This window comes from Peromyscus eremicus, chromosome 14 (assembly GCF_949786415.1).
Source record: "Peromyscus eremicus chromosome 14, PerEre_H2_v1, whole genome shotgun sequence".
Classification (NCBI taxonomy): Eukaryota; Metazoa; Chordata; class Mammalia; order Rodentia; family Cricetidae; genus Peromyscus; species Peromyscus eremicus.
The window spans coordinates 84,296,969-84,313,665 of record NC_081430.1 but is presented as its reverse complement, the minus strand read 5'-3'; the positions used below and the strand labels follow the sequence as shown (position 1 = coordinate 84,313,665).

At 44.3% G+C, this 16,697-nt stretch overlaps 1 protein-coding gene across 6 annotated transcripts in view; it reads right to left on the bottom strand.

The window, feature by feature from the left end:
- Gpatch2l (G-patch domain containing 2 like) overlaps positions 1-10,454 on the bottom strand; it is a 49,735-nt gene extending 39,281 nt beyond the window's left edge. For 4 of the 6 annotated variants that reach the window (XM_059279079.1, XM_059279081.1, XM_059279075.1 and 1 more), the window contains exons 1-2: positions 10,344-10,454; positions 7,783-8,454 (exon numbers count right to left, since the gene is read on the bottom strand). In XM_059279079.1, coding sequence (XP_059135062.1) covers positions 7,783-8,444 — 662 coding nt within the window. In that variant the 5' untranslated portion in view covers positions 8,445-8,454; positions 10,344-10,454. Of the gene's footprint in view, positions 1-7,782; positions 8,455-10,011; positions 10,314-10,343 lie in introns of those variants that run through there. The other 2 variants (XM_059279078.1, XM_059279076.1) reach the window with 2 other exon arrangements.
- Between the last annotated feature and the right edge of the window lie 6,243 nt (positions 10,455-16,697).

Sequence of the window (16,697 nt, the reverse complement as noted above, 5' to 3'; positions counted from 1 at the left end):
CTATTTGCAGGATTAATAGCAATTCATCTTTAGGAGGATAAGGGCCCATTTTTAAGAGGCCTACATTTCTGAAACTTTCTTTTAGAAAAAACATCTTATTTTTTATGTGTATGAGTGTTTTGCCTGTATGTATGATGTGTACTATGTACATGCCGGTACCTGCAGAGGTCACTAGTGGGTCACCCTGGCATTGGAGTTACAGGTGGTTGTGAACTACCATGTAGGTGCTGGGAATCAAACCTAGGTCCCCTGAAAGAGTGGCCAGTGCTTTTAACCACTGAGCCCTCTGCCTAACCCTATTTCTGAGACTTTCTGTTGCCTTTCCACATGAAATTTATCCTTTCTATATACAAGAAGGAAACAATGCTTTTCTCCTCAAAATTCTGCCAGCAAATACAGCCCCTCACATTTATCACTGAGAATGAATGCCATGGTATTGTCAACCCTTTCAGGATCTGTCTTCGTACCTTTTCCACCCAGACTGCCAATGCAGAACATAAAATATTGCCAGGACATGTATGGGAGAGAACTGTTTTCATTGGCTCGCCATTTTAAACTTAGGTTTAACTTTTTCTTCAGTTTAGGAATTTTCCCCATCAGTTGTATGTCTTAAACCCTTCTTTTCCAGTAGCCTGGTTTCTTCTCTGGGAGAATGTATGCACAGATTGGACCTCTGGTCTCTTGTCCTCCAGACCTCATGGCCTCTTTTACCAGTATTTCTGCCATCTGCATTCTGGGAAGACTCCAAAGTTTTCCATATCATCACTTCAATTTCTGTCCTTCATTTTGTAATTACAATTACACCTTAAATGTCCTTGTGCATTTTCCTCCCAAATACTGGTTGTCTAAGCAGTCACCTTCCAGTTCTGTTTCCCATTTCAAAATGGGTCTACCTTTTTGTATCCTGGTGAATATTCCTAAAATATTCTTCTGATTCCCACTGCAGTCTTCAAAGGGCTGTTCTGCCTCTGAAGTTTAAGAACAATGTCCCCTTTCCCTTACTCTACAGAATGTGTCCAAAAGCCTCTTTTGTCTTTTCTTTTTTCTTTTAGTGAACATGTCCCAAATTATTTGTAATAGTTCTCTTTTAAATAAATGAAACGCAACAGAATTTAATTCAATTCCTCTGACTTCATGTTCTCGTATGTTTTTAGTCATATATCACTGTGCAAAACAGCATATTTCATTATGGTATCTTCATAACTGCATACCACATCCCTAGCTCCTATTCACCCCTCCCATGGCCTTCTCCTCCCATCCTGGGCCCCTGCCTCTTCCTCTTCCCAAATGGTTGCCTCACTGCTTTCAAGGCTTTTTGTAAAATGTCTAGATTCCATACAAGAGAGACCACATGTGATGTTTGTCTTTCGGAGCCTGGCTGACTTCATTTAGCATGACCTCCGTTAACAGCCATTTTCCTGCAAATGATATGACTTCACTATTCTTAACAGCTAAACAATATTCCATTATTTCTGTAAACAGTATTTTCTTTATCAGCTAGGCTGAGACTGTAACTTGACTATTGTGAACAGTGTCACAACAAACATGGGCATACAAGTATCTCTGTCTTGTGTTGGCATGAATTCTTTCAGGTATATAACCAGGAATGCCACAGCTAGATCATTAATTTTCTTAGGAGCCTCCATGCTGATTTCCATTGTGGCTACACTAATTCACATTCCAAACTGCCTAAGTGCCCCAACCCCATCCTTGCCAGCACTTGCTCTTGTTTGATTCTTGTGACAGCCATTCTGACTGAGGTAAAACTGAATGAATGTCAATGTAGTTTTGATTTGCATTTGCCTGATGGCTAAGGGTAATGAACATTTTTCACATATTTACTAGAATTTTGTACTTCTTTTGAGAACTGTCTACTCAAATAATATGCCCATTTACTGACTGGATTATTTATTTTGGTGTTTAATTTTCTGAGTTCTCTGTGGACTCTGGATATTAATCAGATGAATAGATGGCAGATTTCATCCCATCCTGAAGGCTCTATTCTGGTAATTATTTCTTTAGCTGTGTAGGAGCTTTTTAATTTCATGTAATCTTATTCGTCAAATTTGGGGATTATTTCCAGTTATCCAAAGGCCACTGGTTCCTATCTGTCCACAGAAAGTATACATATATGCCTCAGACCCACACCTGACCAATAGGCATGAGGAGGCCTTGACATAATCCCAGGGCTACTGGGGTTTTCAGCTCACACAGGTCTCAACAGACACTGGACCATCTCCTACCCTCACTACCTGACTCTCACCCCACCACACCCCAGGAATTTATAACAAACTGAGGCATAGAAATGCTACAATCTCTAAAATGCACTACCAAGAGGGATTTTTTTCTTTTCTGGCCATACAATACTAAACTGTATGCTTGAAGGCTCAACTTCCCATGACTGTCTCTTAGACACAAACACAAAACACACGGAGAGAACCAGACTGCCCTATCCAAGTATACCCCAAACAGAAAATTCAGAGTTATAGGTTGGAAGTGAAGGACAGAGCAACATTCCACCTAAGAAGTTCTAGCCATCTTTGCATTTCTGAACCCTGGGCTGCCTGGTGAGAATGTACATAGGGCCTTGCCTTTCCAGGGCAGACTGACAAGATTACATTCCACAGTATACCAGCCTGCAGCAGAGGAAACCTTGCTGATAGGCCAACTCTGAGTCTTGGTTTCAGGTAATGTGGGTATGCAAATGTTTCATTTTTTCCCTGCTGTTTTTAGCTTTTATTACATTTGTTTGATTGACTGATGGAGGGTGAGTGCCACAGGGGGAAACAAGAGCCACAGTACACGTGGAAGTCAGAGGACAAGTTGTAGGGCACTGGTTCCTTCCTTCCACCACAGGGTTCCTGGAGACTGAACTCACATTGTCAGGCTTGATGGCAAGCAGCTTCATGCATAGAGGCATCTTGCTGGCCCAAATGTCTAATTTTTCATAAGCATTTTAGTAGGTAGTTGAAGCTGTTTGTTAGATGCCTTTTAAAATACAAATTCACAAAAGTCACAATAGCAGGTAGACTAAGAAGCACAGGATCTCATGTGTCAGGGGTCGTTAGAAGTGTTGCAGCTTATTTCTTTCAGCTCTGTGATGATGGTAATGGTCATCAGGCCATGCTGGAATTCCTAATCATTGCAGTAACCTAGAACTTGGGACTCAGTGAAATAATCCACTTCATTTTCAGAGTTCTGCTCTTTAATATTATATATTTACTATTTAGCTGTGTACTTTCTAGCAAAGCTCTTTCTGGGAGGGAGACTCTAAAAGACAGACCTTCAAATACAGTCATATCACATGTGCCTCCCAAAGAATCTTCTGGCTGTTTCTAAGGATGCACTACGAGAACTAGACTAAGCCTATACAAGCAGTCTGTGCTAGTCTTCCGATATCTTTTGGTGAATGTTAAGCCTATATAAGCAGTCTGTGCTAGTCTTCCGATACCTTTTGGTGAATGTTGCCAACTGCAGAAAAGGTAAGCATGTACTTGGTCAGCATCTCTGTTTACAGAAGGGAAAAGCAGAACATCTAACACTACATATATTCTTTCCACTGCCCCAGTAACCCCTGATTAATGACCTCCACTTGCAAAGGAGACTACTTACCTTAACCATGAAATAATGAATGCTATTGATCCAACAAGCTACTGCTATAGAAGGTTATTGATCACCCAATCTTTGGTTAAAATGGTCCTCATTTAGCAATTTCACTGTCACAAACACCTGGAGCAAAGCACACTCATAATTAAAGAGTTTGGGGCAGTTAAAGTGAGAGGTGATGGACAGAGATCTCAGCTTTCTCCCATTTATTCTTGCTTCTGAGCTATTGTTTGTGTCAGAAGGGATATTGATTTTCTATAAAAATAAGAAAACAAGAGGCACCAAGGGGCTGCAGAAGGTCAGCTTGGGCTGGGGAAGGAGGGGACAGGTCTAGCACTCCATCTCTGTCATTTGCCTTCCAAGACAAGGGACTATTTTCTTTCCTGTGAGACCGGCCTCTAATCCATCACCTGAAGAAGGCTCCTGATGGGACTTTAGGCCATTGCCCAAGCAATTTGCTCATAAAAGAACTAAACTACATTCAAGAGGAACAAACAATGTGCTGCTGAAGAGCAGAGAAAACCAGGCTAAGCTCCATCACCTAATGAGTAAGTGATAGTCAGAAAATATGAATGAAGACTGGAAGGAAGGAATTTTACAGGACTTGTATTCACTCCCATAAATACACAGAAGACATTACAGTAATAACTTAACCTTTATGCTGCATAAATAAAGCTATTATGTCATACCTATTTCTACATCCTCACAATTCTTGGCTGGAACACAACTGAAGAACAGAGAAAGAAAAGCAGAAAGAAACAGCACCAAGGATTAAAACTGTTAGCAATTTTAAGTTATTAGCAGTAAGTGAATTTAAGTAAACTAGAAATAAAGCCAATTAACATATACATTACCAAACCCAAAACACTTAATACATAGTTTCTTAAAACACTACCCACAGACTAGGCTAAGGTTAATAATCAGCTTCTTATCTCAGTAATTTTACAAGGTGGATCAAAGTTAGTAAATTTCCATGGCTGATGGGGAGAATCCTCAACATGACAGACAGGAAATAAAATTCCACACTTTGATCTCTATGTGACTAAAATATGGCACAGCCAAGCAGCTTCATTAAGAACAGCCACAGGGATTCTTGAAAGGACTTCTTTTAAAACACGTGTAGGGAAATTTTAACAAGATCAACTCACCAACAGAGAGTAATATACAAATCATAACTATTTTCTATTTGCAGTCTAATGTTAGCCCTGTTTATAAAATATGCTTAATACCCAAGGGTAGGGATGGGTATGAGGCTCAGTTTCAGAGTACCTGCCCACCATGCACCAAGCTTTGAGTTCAATTCCCAACACCAAAGCAAAACAAATAACAAACCACAAGCCTGTAATTCCAACATTTAGGAAGCTGAGGCAGGAGGATTTCAAGTTGAAGGTCATCCTGAGGCAAAGACTCTATCCTAAATAATAATATAGTAATAATGAGTAAAAATAAAAATAAAAATAAGTCATAATTAAGAGCAGCTTGAAAACTGAAAGATTTTATTTCACTTCACTGTTGAGGAAAGTTTGAACAGATTCTGATGCCAGAGAATAAGAAGCATCCTTCTCTTCACAGAATGCATTTAAGGAGGAAAATACAAGGGCATTTCTATTTGTAACTACAGATAGATGGAGTCAAGTCAAGGAGTGATTTCGCATTCCTTTAAAAATTTGACTCTACTTATTTATTTTTAAAAACAGGGTATCGTACAGCCCAGGCTGGTTTCAAACTTACTAAGTAACTGGAACTCTTGCTCTTCCTGCCTCTACTTCCCAACTGCTGGGACTACAAGAAAGTGCCACCATGCCCAGCAATTCAATTAGAACTTTTCAAAGACTTTCTCAGTGCATGTCCATTACTATTACTGTAATCCCGCCACCTAGTTTCCCTGTATTTTAAAAGAAAGTGGGAAACAGAAACTGATAAAATAAAAATAGAATTATTTACAGTTTGGCCAAAATCACGGAGAGAAACTCCTGGGGTCTCCATGTAACAGTGTTAACCATCTTGGATGAAATAACCCTGGAAATATACACATTAACTTAACTGTGAGATAAGCTTTCCAGACCGTGTGAAATCTCTTCCCAGAAGGCAAATGCCTCCTCTGGTCAGTACTAGGATTTCAGCCTCTCCCTGCTCTAGCATGGGACTCCTGAGAAAATTTTAATTCTTTTGGGTCCATTGTTTCAATAATCTTAAAAGTTGGAAGTGAGGGCACAAGGGTCTCTCTTTTTTTTAGAGAAGACAGCTGACAGTCTCTAGCACACACAATACCTTCAGTTTAACAAGAAATTCTGGGGAAGAAAAAGACATAAGCAACATTCTAAAAGGTTATTTTATTCTCCATTCTCAATTGTAAGTGTCTCAGATGTAAATGCTTGATCTTACAGCTAACCTGAATGCCTCAACAGAAGGTTTCAGAATCATAAAACGCTTCAAGTTGGCTAAGCAATTCTTGTTTGATTAAAAATAGTATGAGTCGGGGGAAGAGTGCCTTTATAATCCAAAAACTATATATAATTTGGATAAATAGGCCTTAGAAAGAATCAAATTTAGAAGAAAATTTCAAGAGTCAAATTTTGAGCCTACCTCAACAAGCTGAACACACTGGCAAAATACAGTTAGTAAGAAAAAGTTGGAAAGTTAAATGAAAAACCATTCAGAAAAAGAGGAAGCATACAGACCTACATAGCTTGTCCTGTTACCAAAACAGGCTTACTTGGTAGACCTAAGCTTTATGTCTTTGAGGGTGGAAACTTCAGAAGAACAAGGTCCAAAAGAAGGTTACTTGTGCTACAGCTGTAAAACATAACAGGCCACCGAACCTGGCGAAAAGTGAGTTTGGAAATCAGGTTTGATTCTCAGTTTGGACACTGGGTGACCCTGGCAAATTACTCAAACTCTAAACTTAGTTTTCTCTTCTAAAAATACAAATAATGAGGTTCTACCATACAGTAGAATGTAAGGAATAAATAAGAATACCCAGCAGGCACGCAGTACAGTGCCTACCACACAGAGTACTTAGCAAACCTGCAGCACTCAACCCACCTCGTGGCCACCACTGACAGCATCTGAAGGGGTACAGGAAGAGGGGAAGATGGCAGACCATCCTGCAGTGTGCCACAAAAACTTCCCCAAACACCAAAGGCATCCTCACGGAGAGGTCACATCTTAACTCTAGTAATAATACTAAAGTAGCAAGCTGCCAAGTATCCATGTTTTCAGGGCGATCTGACATGGAGAGAAGTGAGTTATCAAAACTACACTGACATTTTAAACATGCATCCATCGGAGTACTTTATCACATGTGATACAAGATTAAAGGGACTCATACTGTCATTTTCAAAACTCACTATATATGCATACAACTTAAAACGTATGCCATTGGAAAACACCCAAGGACAAATTAAGATGGCTCAGGGAGTAGGTGAAAGCACCTGCCGCCAAGCCTGACGACCTGAGTTTGGACACACACACACACACACACGGACACGGACACGGACACGGACACAAAGAAATGCGCTTAATTATAGTCAAATTATAACTAGAAGAAAACAGAATTATAGTCCCACAGTATATAAAGTCATGATTCTTTGTTTTGTTTTTTTGTTTTTTGAGACAGGGTTTCTCTGTGTAACAGTCCTGGGACATGCTTTGTAGACCAGGCTGGCCTGGGACTCACAGAGATCCACCTGCCTCTGCCTCCTGAGTGCTGGGATTAAAGATGTGTGCACCACGGCTAAGCCATGATTCTTAAAGAGCACACGTAGCTTCCCCTTATTTACAAACTGCCTAGACCCGGCACCTGCACGCCTTCTCCGTCACCACTGTCAACACTAACCCTTGCTGATACCTTGGCTCTAAACAACAGTAGCTTTGTATGAACTGAATGGTATAGAAAACAGCAAATTATTTTTTAAGACAAATTCTTGGTTATGCATTTAAAGTCCATGTTTGAAGTTATTTTTAGGATGAAATTATTTGTTACACACAAAGCGAACTAGACTCATGAATGACTCTTTGTAAACCAAAGCTCAACCACCAGCTGACTATGGGAAGCCACAAGACAACACTAGCGTGGCTAGCTTAGAGGAGAGCGGAACTCAGGGCAAGACTGGGGGTTTGCACTTCGGCCCAATTCACCAGGGACACCTTCCGCTTTCGGAAGGGCGAGCTCACCATTCTGACATGTTCTCATCGGAGCCCTGCTTCTGCTCCTCGGCCTCACACTCCATCCTTTCCTTCCTTCCTGTTTTGCTTAGGAAAGTCCTACTTTCTGCCGATTCACACAGCCCGTGGCCTGACGAGGTCCAGGGGGTGTTCTCCTTCCAGCGCGACAGACGCTGCTTCTTGGCAGACTTGAACCTGCAGCCTCTCTCATAGCTCCAATCTGACACTTTCAGCTTCTGCTGAAGACTGGCAGCCACCTCTGACGTCACTCTCTTCACCTTCCGCCGGCGCCTGAGTGGTCGGCAAGGTGCATTTTCTGTAAAGGAGTCAGATTCGTGCCACGAATGCTGCTTACTCCTAATGATGGCACTGAGGGCTGGGTGGCGTTTGGCCACCGCTGTGTCATCAGAGTCACTGAAATTGGTGAGCGGGGCCACTTCTCGACAGTCCTTGGTGGCCTCATCCAGACTTGACTCTGAGGCTTCACTGAAGCAGCAGGCATGCTCTGCCAGGTGAGAAAAGTCAGACCTGCGCTTCCGGCCTCTGCGCTTCCGAAGCTGCCGCCTCTGCTGCCTGGGGCTCAGGGCCATCTCCTCCCATAGCTCACCAAGCTTACTCTGCTCAGAGGTCTGCTCCAAGGCTGAGGCTAAGTCGTGTACCAGCTCATCCATGAGGCCACATCTGACACACACACAAAAAAAGAAGACGAAAAGCTTGAAAAGACCTGCTGTTTTCCAGTAATTTTATAGAGCAATTTTATAATGGCAGTGTGGCTCCCTGCCTGGATATAGAAAATAGACTCTTTTAATCCAGCTACACTTAACACTCTGTTTCTAACATCCACGCACCCTTAAGCCACAAATATAAGGTGTCTGGCCCTTGTTAAATACCTGAAATCAACATATTCAATGGCTCACCAGATGACAACTGGGACATTAGCAAAAACAAACAGAGCTTCCTCTTTTCTCCAAGTAAATGTGTCCCTTGGTTGCTTGATCATGAGAAAGTATCTCACCAGAGAGGAACAGCAAATCACACAACTTCAACACTATGGTAGAGCTAAGGGAGCACTGGACGGGATCCAGTCACAGTGGAAGGCTAGGCTGTGGTCTGGGATACCTCCTAAAACGGCTTGCGGTAGGGAGGAGACAAAAGGCTGAGTGGCACCTACTGGGAAGACTTTGCAGTGTTCATAGTCAGAGAATCTGTGGTTACCCAAGGAGGAAAAAAAGAAAGCCCACATCTGGTTACTACCATACTGACTGCCACCTGGAAGTTACTAGATATAGAATACTGTAGAATATGACCCTTTATCATGATTTATTATGATTATTTTAGTATAGGACTTTGAGATTACTCATCCTGGTCACCCTAATTATGTGCTTTAGTGCCAATTGCACAAAAGCCGAACATAAATGAAACTAAAATGGGTATAAAGGGTAGAGTAAGATTTCTGGCTACCAGAATCAACCCTTTCAAGGCATGAGTAGTAGAGGCAATTTTCAAATTTTCATTTTCAAAAGAAATGTCTAATACCATCCATACAACACCTCAATTTTGTATACTAAAATAGCACTTTTTCCCCAGCTCTTGTTAAGCCCAAAGTACATCTCAGCCATAATTCGAGCTTAAAGCTAAGCTCAGACCATAGTTCCCTTCATGCAGTTTACATTTTGCAAAGGGCTTTCTAAAAAAACTGTTCTCACGGGGTCCCTAATGTCAACAAATTCAAAGGCAGAAAAAGTCTTCTGGCGTACGTGTCAACATCTGTGAGAGCAATGGGGCCGCCTAGCTCCAAAACTACCACCCAAACAAACTTCCTCCAAGTGTCAAAAGCCTTACAAAAGCAGATAGATACCCACGAGGGAACCGCGATCTAATAAAGAACTACGGCTTTGAAACTCAGAACTGCACAAACTTTAACGTGGGACAAGTGTCCTAAACAGAGTGTCCTCAAAGGGGACAGAGAGGGAACCCTGGTACACCCGCACCCCCAGGCTCACTCTCAGCAGACCCCAGACACCCGGCTCCGAGTCACCCACAGGACGCTGGTGGGCCGCAAAGCAGCGACCGAGCCTCCCAATCAGTGACGGGAGGAGGGGAGGCAAGAGGCAACTTCTCACTGGGATTCACCCGCGACCGGGGGTCAGCTGTCTAGGGCAGAGACTGTCTCCAATCTCGTCCTAGTGACTGGGTTCCCCTCTGCGATGGGGAAGGGAGGGGGGTCACGGTACCAACCACCACAAAGGTGAGAAAAGCCAGCCGTGTTTCCGAGGACTCTCCACCAGGCCCACCCCTCCTCAAGGGCTAGGGAGACCCCTGCTCGGGATGCCAAGCCCGAGCTCTCGCTGTCGCCCACCAAAGGGACAGCGAGAGCCGAGGGCACCGTCGCCACCGAGGCGGCCCGACCCTCGGCGCCCAGGCTCGGGAGGCGCGTCTAGGGCAACAAGGCCCCCCGCCACCCTCGGTCACTCGCCGCAGCCCCGCAGTGCCCTGGGCCACCCCGCCGCAACCCGGAGCCCGGAGGCCGCCCGGCGCGGGCCCAGCCTCACGAACCCCCTTCCCCTCACCGGCTGCCGCAGCCGCTCGTACCCGGCGCCGCCTTCGGGGCCGAAGCTCCTAGCCCGGGTTTCCCTCTCTGACCTCATTTCCGGTCTGGGCCGGAGAGGTGGGGCCGCAACCGTAAGGGAGGGGCGGGCTATAAGAGAGGGCACACGCCCCGCCCTGCGCTTCCGCCCTGCGGTGCGCCCACTTCCGCTCCGAGGTGGGCGGGCCGCCGGGAAACTAGGAAGTGGGGCTGGAGGCAAAGAAGGACAGAATGGGATGGATGGTATGGGGCGAGAAGCCCGTTAGACCTGAGACAAGACCTCTCTCCCTTAGGATGCTGATGTTAAGGAGAAGTGGGTCACCTGCCTTCGCATTAAGTTACTCAAGACATAAAAGTGTACATGGCTTGAGCAAAAAGCAAGTCCTACTGCATTATAACTCAAGGCATAAAAGAAATACTAATAGCCGGCCGGTGGTGGCGCACGCCTTTAATCCCAGCACTCGGGAGGCAGAGCCAGGCGGATCTTTGTGAGTTCGAGGCCAGCCTGGTCTACAGAGCAAGATCCAGGAAAGACGCAAAGCTACACAGAAACCCTGTCTCAAAAAACCAAAAAAAAAAAAAAAAAAAGAAAGAAAGGAAGAAAAAGAAATACTAATAATCCCATACTAAGTGAATGAAAACACCCGTTTCTGGAAACACCCAGAGACCACCAAGGAGCTGGTTTCCGATGCAAGCACATAAGGGTCCTTTTATTCAGGTTCAACCTGAGCCACTGCACAGCAGATGGAAGAAAATGTGGCGGTGGCCATGAACCCAGGTGTAGAGAGTTTTTATAGGGAAAAACCACAAGCCAGGAATTGGCAATTTGGGATTGGGTAGAAGGGGTATGGAGCAAGGTGGAGTTTTTTTTTTTTTAAACTATTGGTCTAGACTTTCAGCACGAAGCCACATTTGAAAAGCATTGGGTTAGACTTTTGGCAGGGAACCACAACCCAATGAACAAGATTATCTGGACTCTTCATCAGGATTATCTAGATATCTTCAAGGGCCATAAACTGCAGACAGAATGTCTGCAAGAGCATACTGCCCTTTATCTGTAACATGAACCTTAAAAGGTCTTATTAATAAAAACAAACCTGAAGCCAATTATTGGGGTGAATGCTGGAAGGTCAGAGAAGCAGAACAAGCCACAGCTAACCTCACCTCGCCAATTCCTCAGCTGATCCTGTTTCCTCAGACTGGAAGCCTCTGAGTCCTCATCTGAATGGATCTCAGCTGAACTGCTGATCAAAAGCCTAAAAGCTTAACCAGGCTCTAGTTCCTGGTTTTCACCCCTTATATACTTTTCTGCTTTCTGCCATCACTTCCTTGGATTTAAGGCTCTTGTCACCATGCCTGGCTGTTTCCAGTGTGGCTTTGAACTCACAGAGATCCAGATGGATCTCTGCCTTTGGAATGCTAGGATTAAAGGCGTGTGCTACCACTGCCTAACCTCTATGTTTAATGTTATGGTTGTTCTGTTCTCTGACCCCAGATAAGTTTATTAGGGTGCATAATATTTTGGGGAACACAATATCACCACATGTATCTGTTTGAGTTGTCATGGCACATTCCTGAGGTCTTTCCTGGAACTGAGTACAGCAGGTGGTATAAGATGCTGACCCTACCCTTAGATGGGGTCTGTATTGCTTCACACATTAACAATTATGGTGATAACACGTGAACTTGATGTATAATGTGAATGACCCATAACCCCAGTCTAATCTCACGAAAGGAAGGGAGGGAGGGAGAGAGGGAGAGAGGGATGAAAGCAGGGAGGAAGAAAATCAGTGAAAGGAAAAGTATTGGCTCAGGACCCCCAAGATCAAGTTCTCAGCACAAAGGAGATCTTTTTGCCCCAGAGGGACAGAGGGCAGGGAATAAGAGACTAAGACAGGAGCTATAGGATAATAGAGAAGGGAAAGGGAACGAGGGAGAGAGGGCAGGGATATTTGTCCCGGAGGGACAAACGACTGCCTCTGGATGGAGAGGAGACAGATGTGGCCCATAGGCAAATGTTAGTTTATAAAGGTAAAATGGGACACCCCATGTTAGAGAGAGGTATTTAATTTTAATTGGGCGTGTTAATTAGGCGAGCCAAAGGGGGCTTTTGATTGCTGGACTTCAATACTTTGATAGTTGGACCTTGGTAGTCAGCCTCAGGAAGAGGAAGTGGCCAAATAAGGGAAGAGACCTTGGGGGCCAGCTTCAGGAATATCATGTAAGGGTTTTTAGCAAGGCAGAGGGAATGGAGAGAACGACAAGGCCATGGTAGCCGTGCCCCAGTTGGCCGGAGTCCTTTCAATCAGACCAACTATGGTTGAAAACTAGTCTACAGAATGCCTCACCAGTATACCTCCAAACTGTTAAGGAAATCAAAGATAAGGAAAACTGTCTAAGGAACTGTCAAAGCTTAGAGGAGCCCAAAGTGAAACATGACAACTGAATGCCATGTTATATACTGGAGGGATACTGGAATAGAAAAAAAGGAGAACTAGATGAAAAGTAAATCTGGACAAAGGATAGATTTTAGTTAATACTAATAATGTAGTAAAAGTTGGTTAATTACCTGGGTGTTCTGGATGCCTTTATGTCAGCTTGACACAAGCTAAAGTCATCTGAGAAGAGGGAACCTCAATTAAGAAAATGCCTCTATAAGACCGAGCTATGGGCAGGCCTGTAGGTTATTTTCTTAATTAGTGATTGATGGGGAAGGGCCCAGCCCACTGTAGGTGGGGCCATCCCTGGGCTGGTGGCCCTGGGTTCTATAAGAAAGCAGGCTGCCCTGATGAGTAGGCCAGTAAGCAGCAGCACCCCCTCCATGGCTTCTGCATCCTGTGTCCAGGTTCCTGCCCTGTTTGAGTTCCTGTCCTGCTTCCCTTAGTAATGAACAGTGCTGTGGAAGTGTAAGCCAAATAAACCCTTTCCTCCCGACATTGCTTTTGGTCATGGTGTTTCTTCACAGCAACAGAAACCCTAAAACACTGGATACGGTGGAACATACCTATGATGCCAGTACTTGGAGGGCCAAGGAAGAATTGCCAATGTGGGGCCAGTCTGAACTACATAGCAAGTTCCAGCCAGCATAGCAAGGCCTGTGTAAAAAATGTATTATATGCGATGTAAACAAAGGAAACAGGTTGTGTGTGGTTTGTATAGAAACTGTAGAATCTTCATAATTTTCCATAAACCTAAAATTATTCCAAAATTAAAAGGGTTTTTTTAAAAAAAAATGTACATGAATTTTGGCTCGGAAATTCTTCTAAGACTTATTCTAAGGAAAAATTAAAGTGGACTTTTAAGAAATGCTAAATATGTAAATTCATTTCTGCGGTATTCATTGAAGAAGAAGGGCAATGCTACTGGCTAGAAATAAAGTATATGACAGGGATTAGTTAAGGAAATTCTGGTATATCTATGAAACAGAATTCCTTGCAGCCTCTCAGAATTGAAGTCATGACAATGGGTTGTCCTCAGTGGTAAAGCATGTGCTTAGCATGGACAAGGTCCTGAGTTCCATGCCAGCAATATAAATAAAAATTGATGTTGCGGTAGATTATTTGATGACTTGAAAGGATACTGATTTAAGCTGGGCATGGTGATTTATGCCTTTAATCCCAGCACTAGGGAGGCAGAGGCAGGTGGATCTCTGTGAATTTGAGGCCAGCCTGGTCTACATAGAGAGTTCCAGGATTGTCAGGACTACATAAAAAGACCCAGTCTCAAAAAAAAAAAAAAAAAAGTTACTGATTTATGATCGTATATATTTCTATATGATATTATATCAGGTATGCACACACTTTTAATCCCAGTATTCATTAGGCAGAGACAGGTTGATCTCTGTGAGTTTAAGGCCAACCTGGTCTACATAGAGTGTTCCTATGTAGGCTAGCCAAGGCTATATGGTGAGACCCTGTCTCAAAAAAAAAAAAAAGTTTTGTAAAAATATCTGTATCTCCAACCTCTTTTTGTGGATTTCTGGAATTATCTGCTGGTAAACTGTGTAAAGAAGAACAGGAGCTGGAGAAACGGCTGGGTGGTTAAGGTGCTTGCTGTACAAGTGTGAGTTCAGACCCTCAGTCTTCACATCAAAAACCAGTGTAGTGGTCGCTCCTGTATTCTCAGAGCAAGTTACAAGTACCTCGGGGCTAGCAAGAGAAGTCAAAAAGAGAAATGGACCGGCAGGAAAACGGTTCATTCTGTTTTGAACTTGATGAATTTGTGACTCTCGCAGGGCAGAAGATAGGGAAATATTCACCAGGTATGCACAGCCATCAGACCTCTGTTCTGCTCAAGTGAAAGTCGTCTCCCAGGGGTCTCATCTGTTCCTGTACTGTCAGTTCCCTCCATCTACACTGAAAGCTCCCAATGTCTTAAATTCAGGGTCTGCTCTCTGATAGAGGACCGGTGTACACCCTCTACCAGCACCTATAATTTAAGATGTCAAACTATAACTTCATTTCTTCCATTGTTCCTATCAAATCTGTCCCCGTTTGGAGAAATGTCACTGCCACCAAGGCCCCAAGCTTCCAAGTATTTCCAGTTCTTGCTTCTTCCTTCTCCGGTTCTAGCTAGCCTGTTACTCAGTGAAAGCTCAGCCTCGGGTTGCCACCCTCACCGGGTCCTCACATCCCAGCCATCCTTTTTGTTTGTTTGCTCTTTGCCATTGACAGGTTCACTCAGCGGAGCGACACAACAACCACCTTGCTGGTGCTAGCACTTGTCACCCCTCCAGAAAAGCCATCGTTTGCTTGCACCCCAGTGAACTTCCTAAAACACAATTTGGATCGCATCACTTCATCCACGGTCTACTGCCTCCCGGGTCACGCTTGAGCACAGCCAACCACTTGCTGCTTCCAGAACACCCTGGGGACTTGGGGGTGATTTAAAGGCTCAAAGCCAAAGTCACCTCCATGAAGAGTTCTCCTTGCTTGTCCACTCTTCTGCCCCGGCTCTCAGCACTTAGCAGGATCTTTATTAGAGCACTCTCTTCATTCAACCTTGAATTAGAGGCAATGATGAGCAAGTGAGCCTCCCCCAACTAAATCACTCCGCAAGCAAATATTTACCGAGCACCTTCAGCTTCCCTGGCCCCTGGCTAAGCCCTGGAGATGTGGCTGTGTAAACAAAACAAAGCCTACTCCACCTCCCTGAGGCCCAGCCCCATTCATCATACTGGTGTAGCTCAGAGCTGTGCACGTGGCAGGTGCTTGATAGATTCAAAAATCAAATAAGTACTTGTTTACTAAATGCTGGACCAGAAAATTAGAAGGACTTGCCACCGTCCTAAAATAAATTGTTAATGAAAACTCCATCTTTGTGAAAAGATGGAAGCCATGAGCAGGGAGTCAGGATAAAAGAGCTAAGGAGCAGCTCATTTGCTATCGCCTAGCACACAGGAGGAGTGGAAGTTCACAGTCATCCCTGGCCACACAGAGGCAAGCCTCGGATACAGGAGACGCTGTCTCTAGAGAGAGGGGAGACCGAGGGGGGAGAGAAGGAGGAACAGAAGTAGGGAGAAGAGAGGACTGGGGAAGGGACGAGAGAAGGGAGGAGAGACTGTCTCACTGCTTTCCCAGTGGGTCACAATCACAGCTGGCTCAGTAAACACTGGATGACTGAATTCTTCATCCTCTCCTCTCTACCATTCTTTTTCATTTCCCCCGTTTCCAGCTCAGATCTTCTCTAAACTAATCCCAGACACCCTGGAACATTTCCAGAAGTTTGTTGTCGTTAACTCTTGTTACCGGCAACCAAAGAGGGCAAGAGTGTGAGTGTTGAGATGGAAAACAGGTGATTCCTCCCAGCCATGCAGCCTCCTCCCTTGCCCCCAGAACTCTGGTATCCTCTCTGTTCAAGAAACCTCCCTGGCGGCAGGGACTCAGAAACAGGGGCCGTTGATCAGTTCTTGGTGTCAGTGGTGACAGACACAGAATTGCCTTAGAGCATGTCAAGAGAGGTCTGTGTTGTGGTCCAGAGCTTCTCCATGGCCTCCTATGCCACATCACTCACTTTGTCTGCCTCTCTTCAACTCTGTTGGGTTTTGTGGGTTTGTTCAAGCAGTATTTACTAAAGGTGTCCAATAGGCAGTATTTACTAAAGGCGTCTAATAGGCAGGCCTCGTGTGAAGGTTTCGAAGTTATTCTTTTCTTCAGCCCTCTTGTTGTGGAGCTGCTTGAAACATTCCCTCCCTGAAAAAGGAAGGGGGCTCCTTAAGACTCAGGAAGTAGAGGAAACGCAGAAGGCCAAAGAAAGGCACAAACTGTACACGTGTCAGAAGAGTCACAAGGCCCCTCCCGAAGAGTGTGTAAGCAATGATGTAACCATTAGAGAGAGG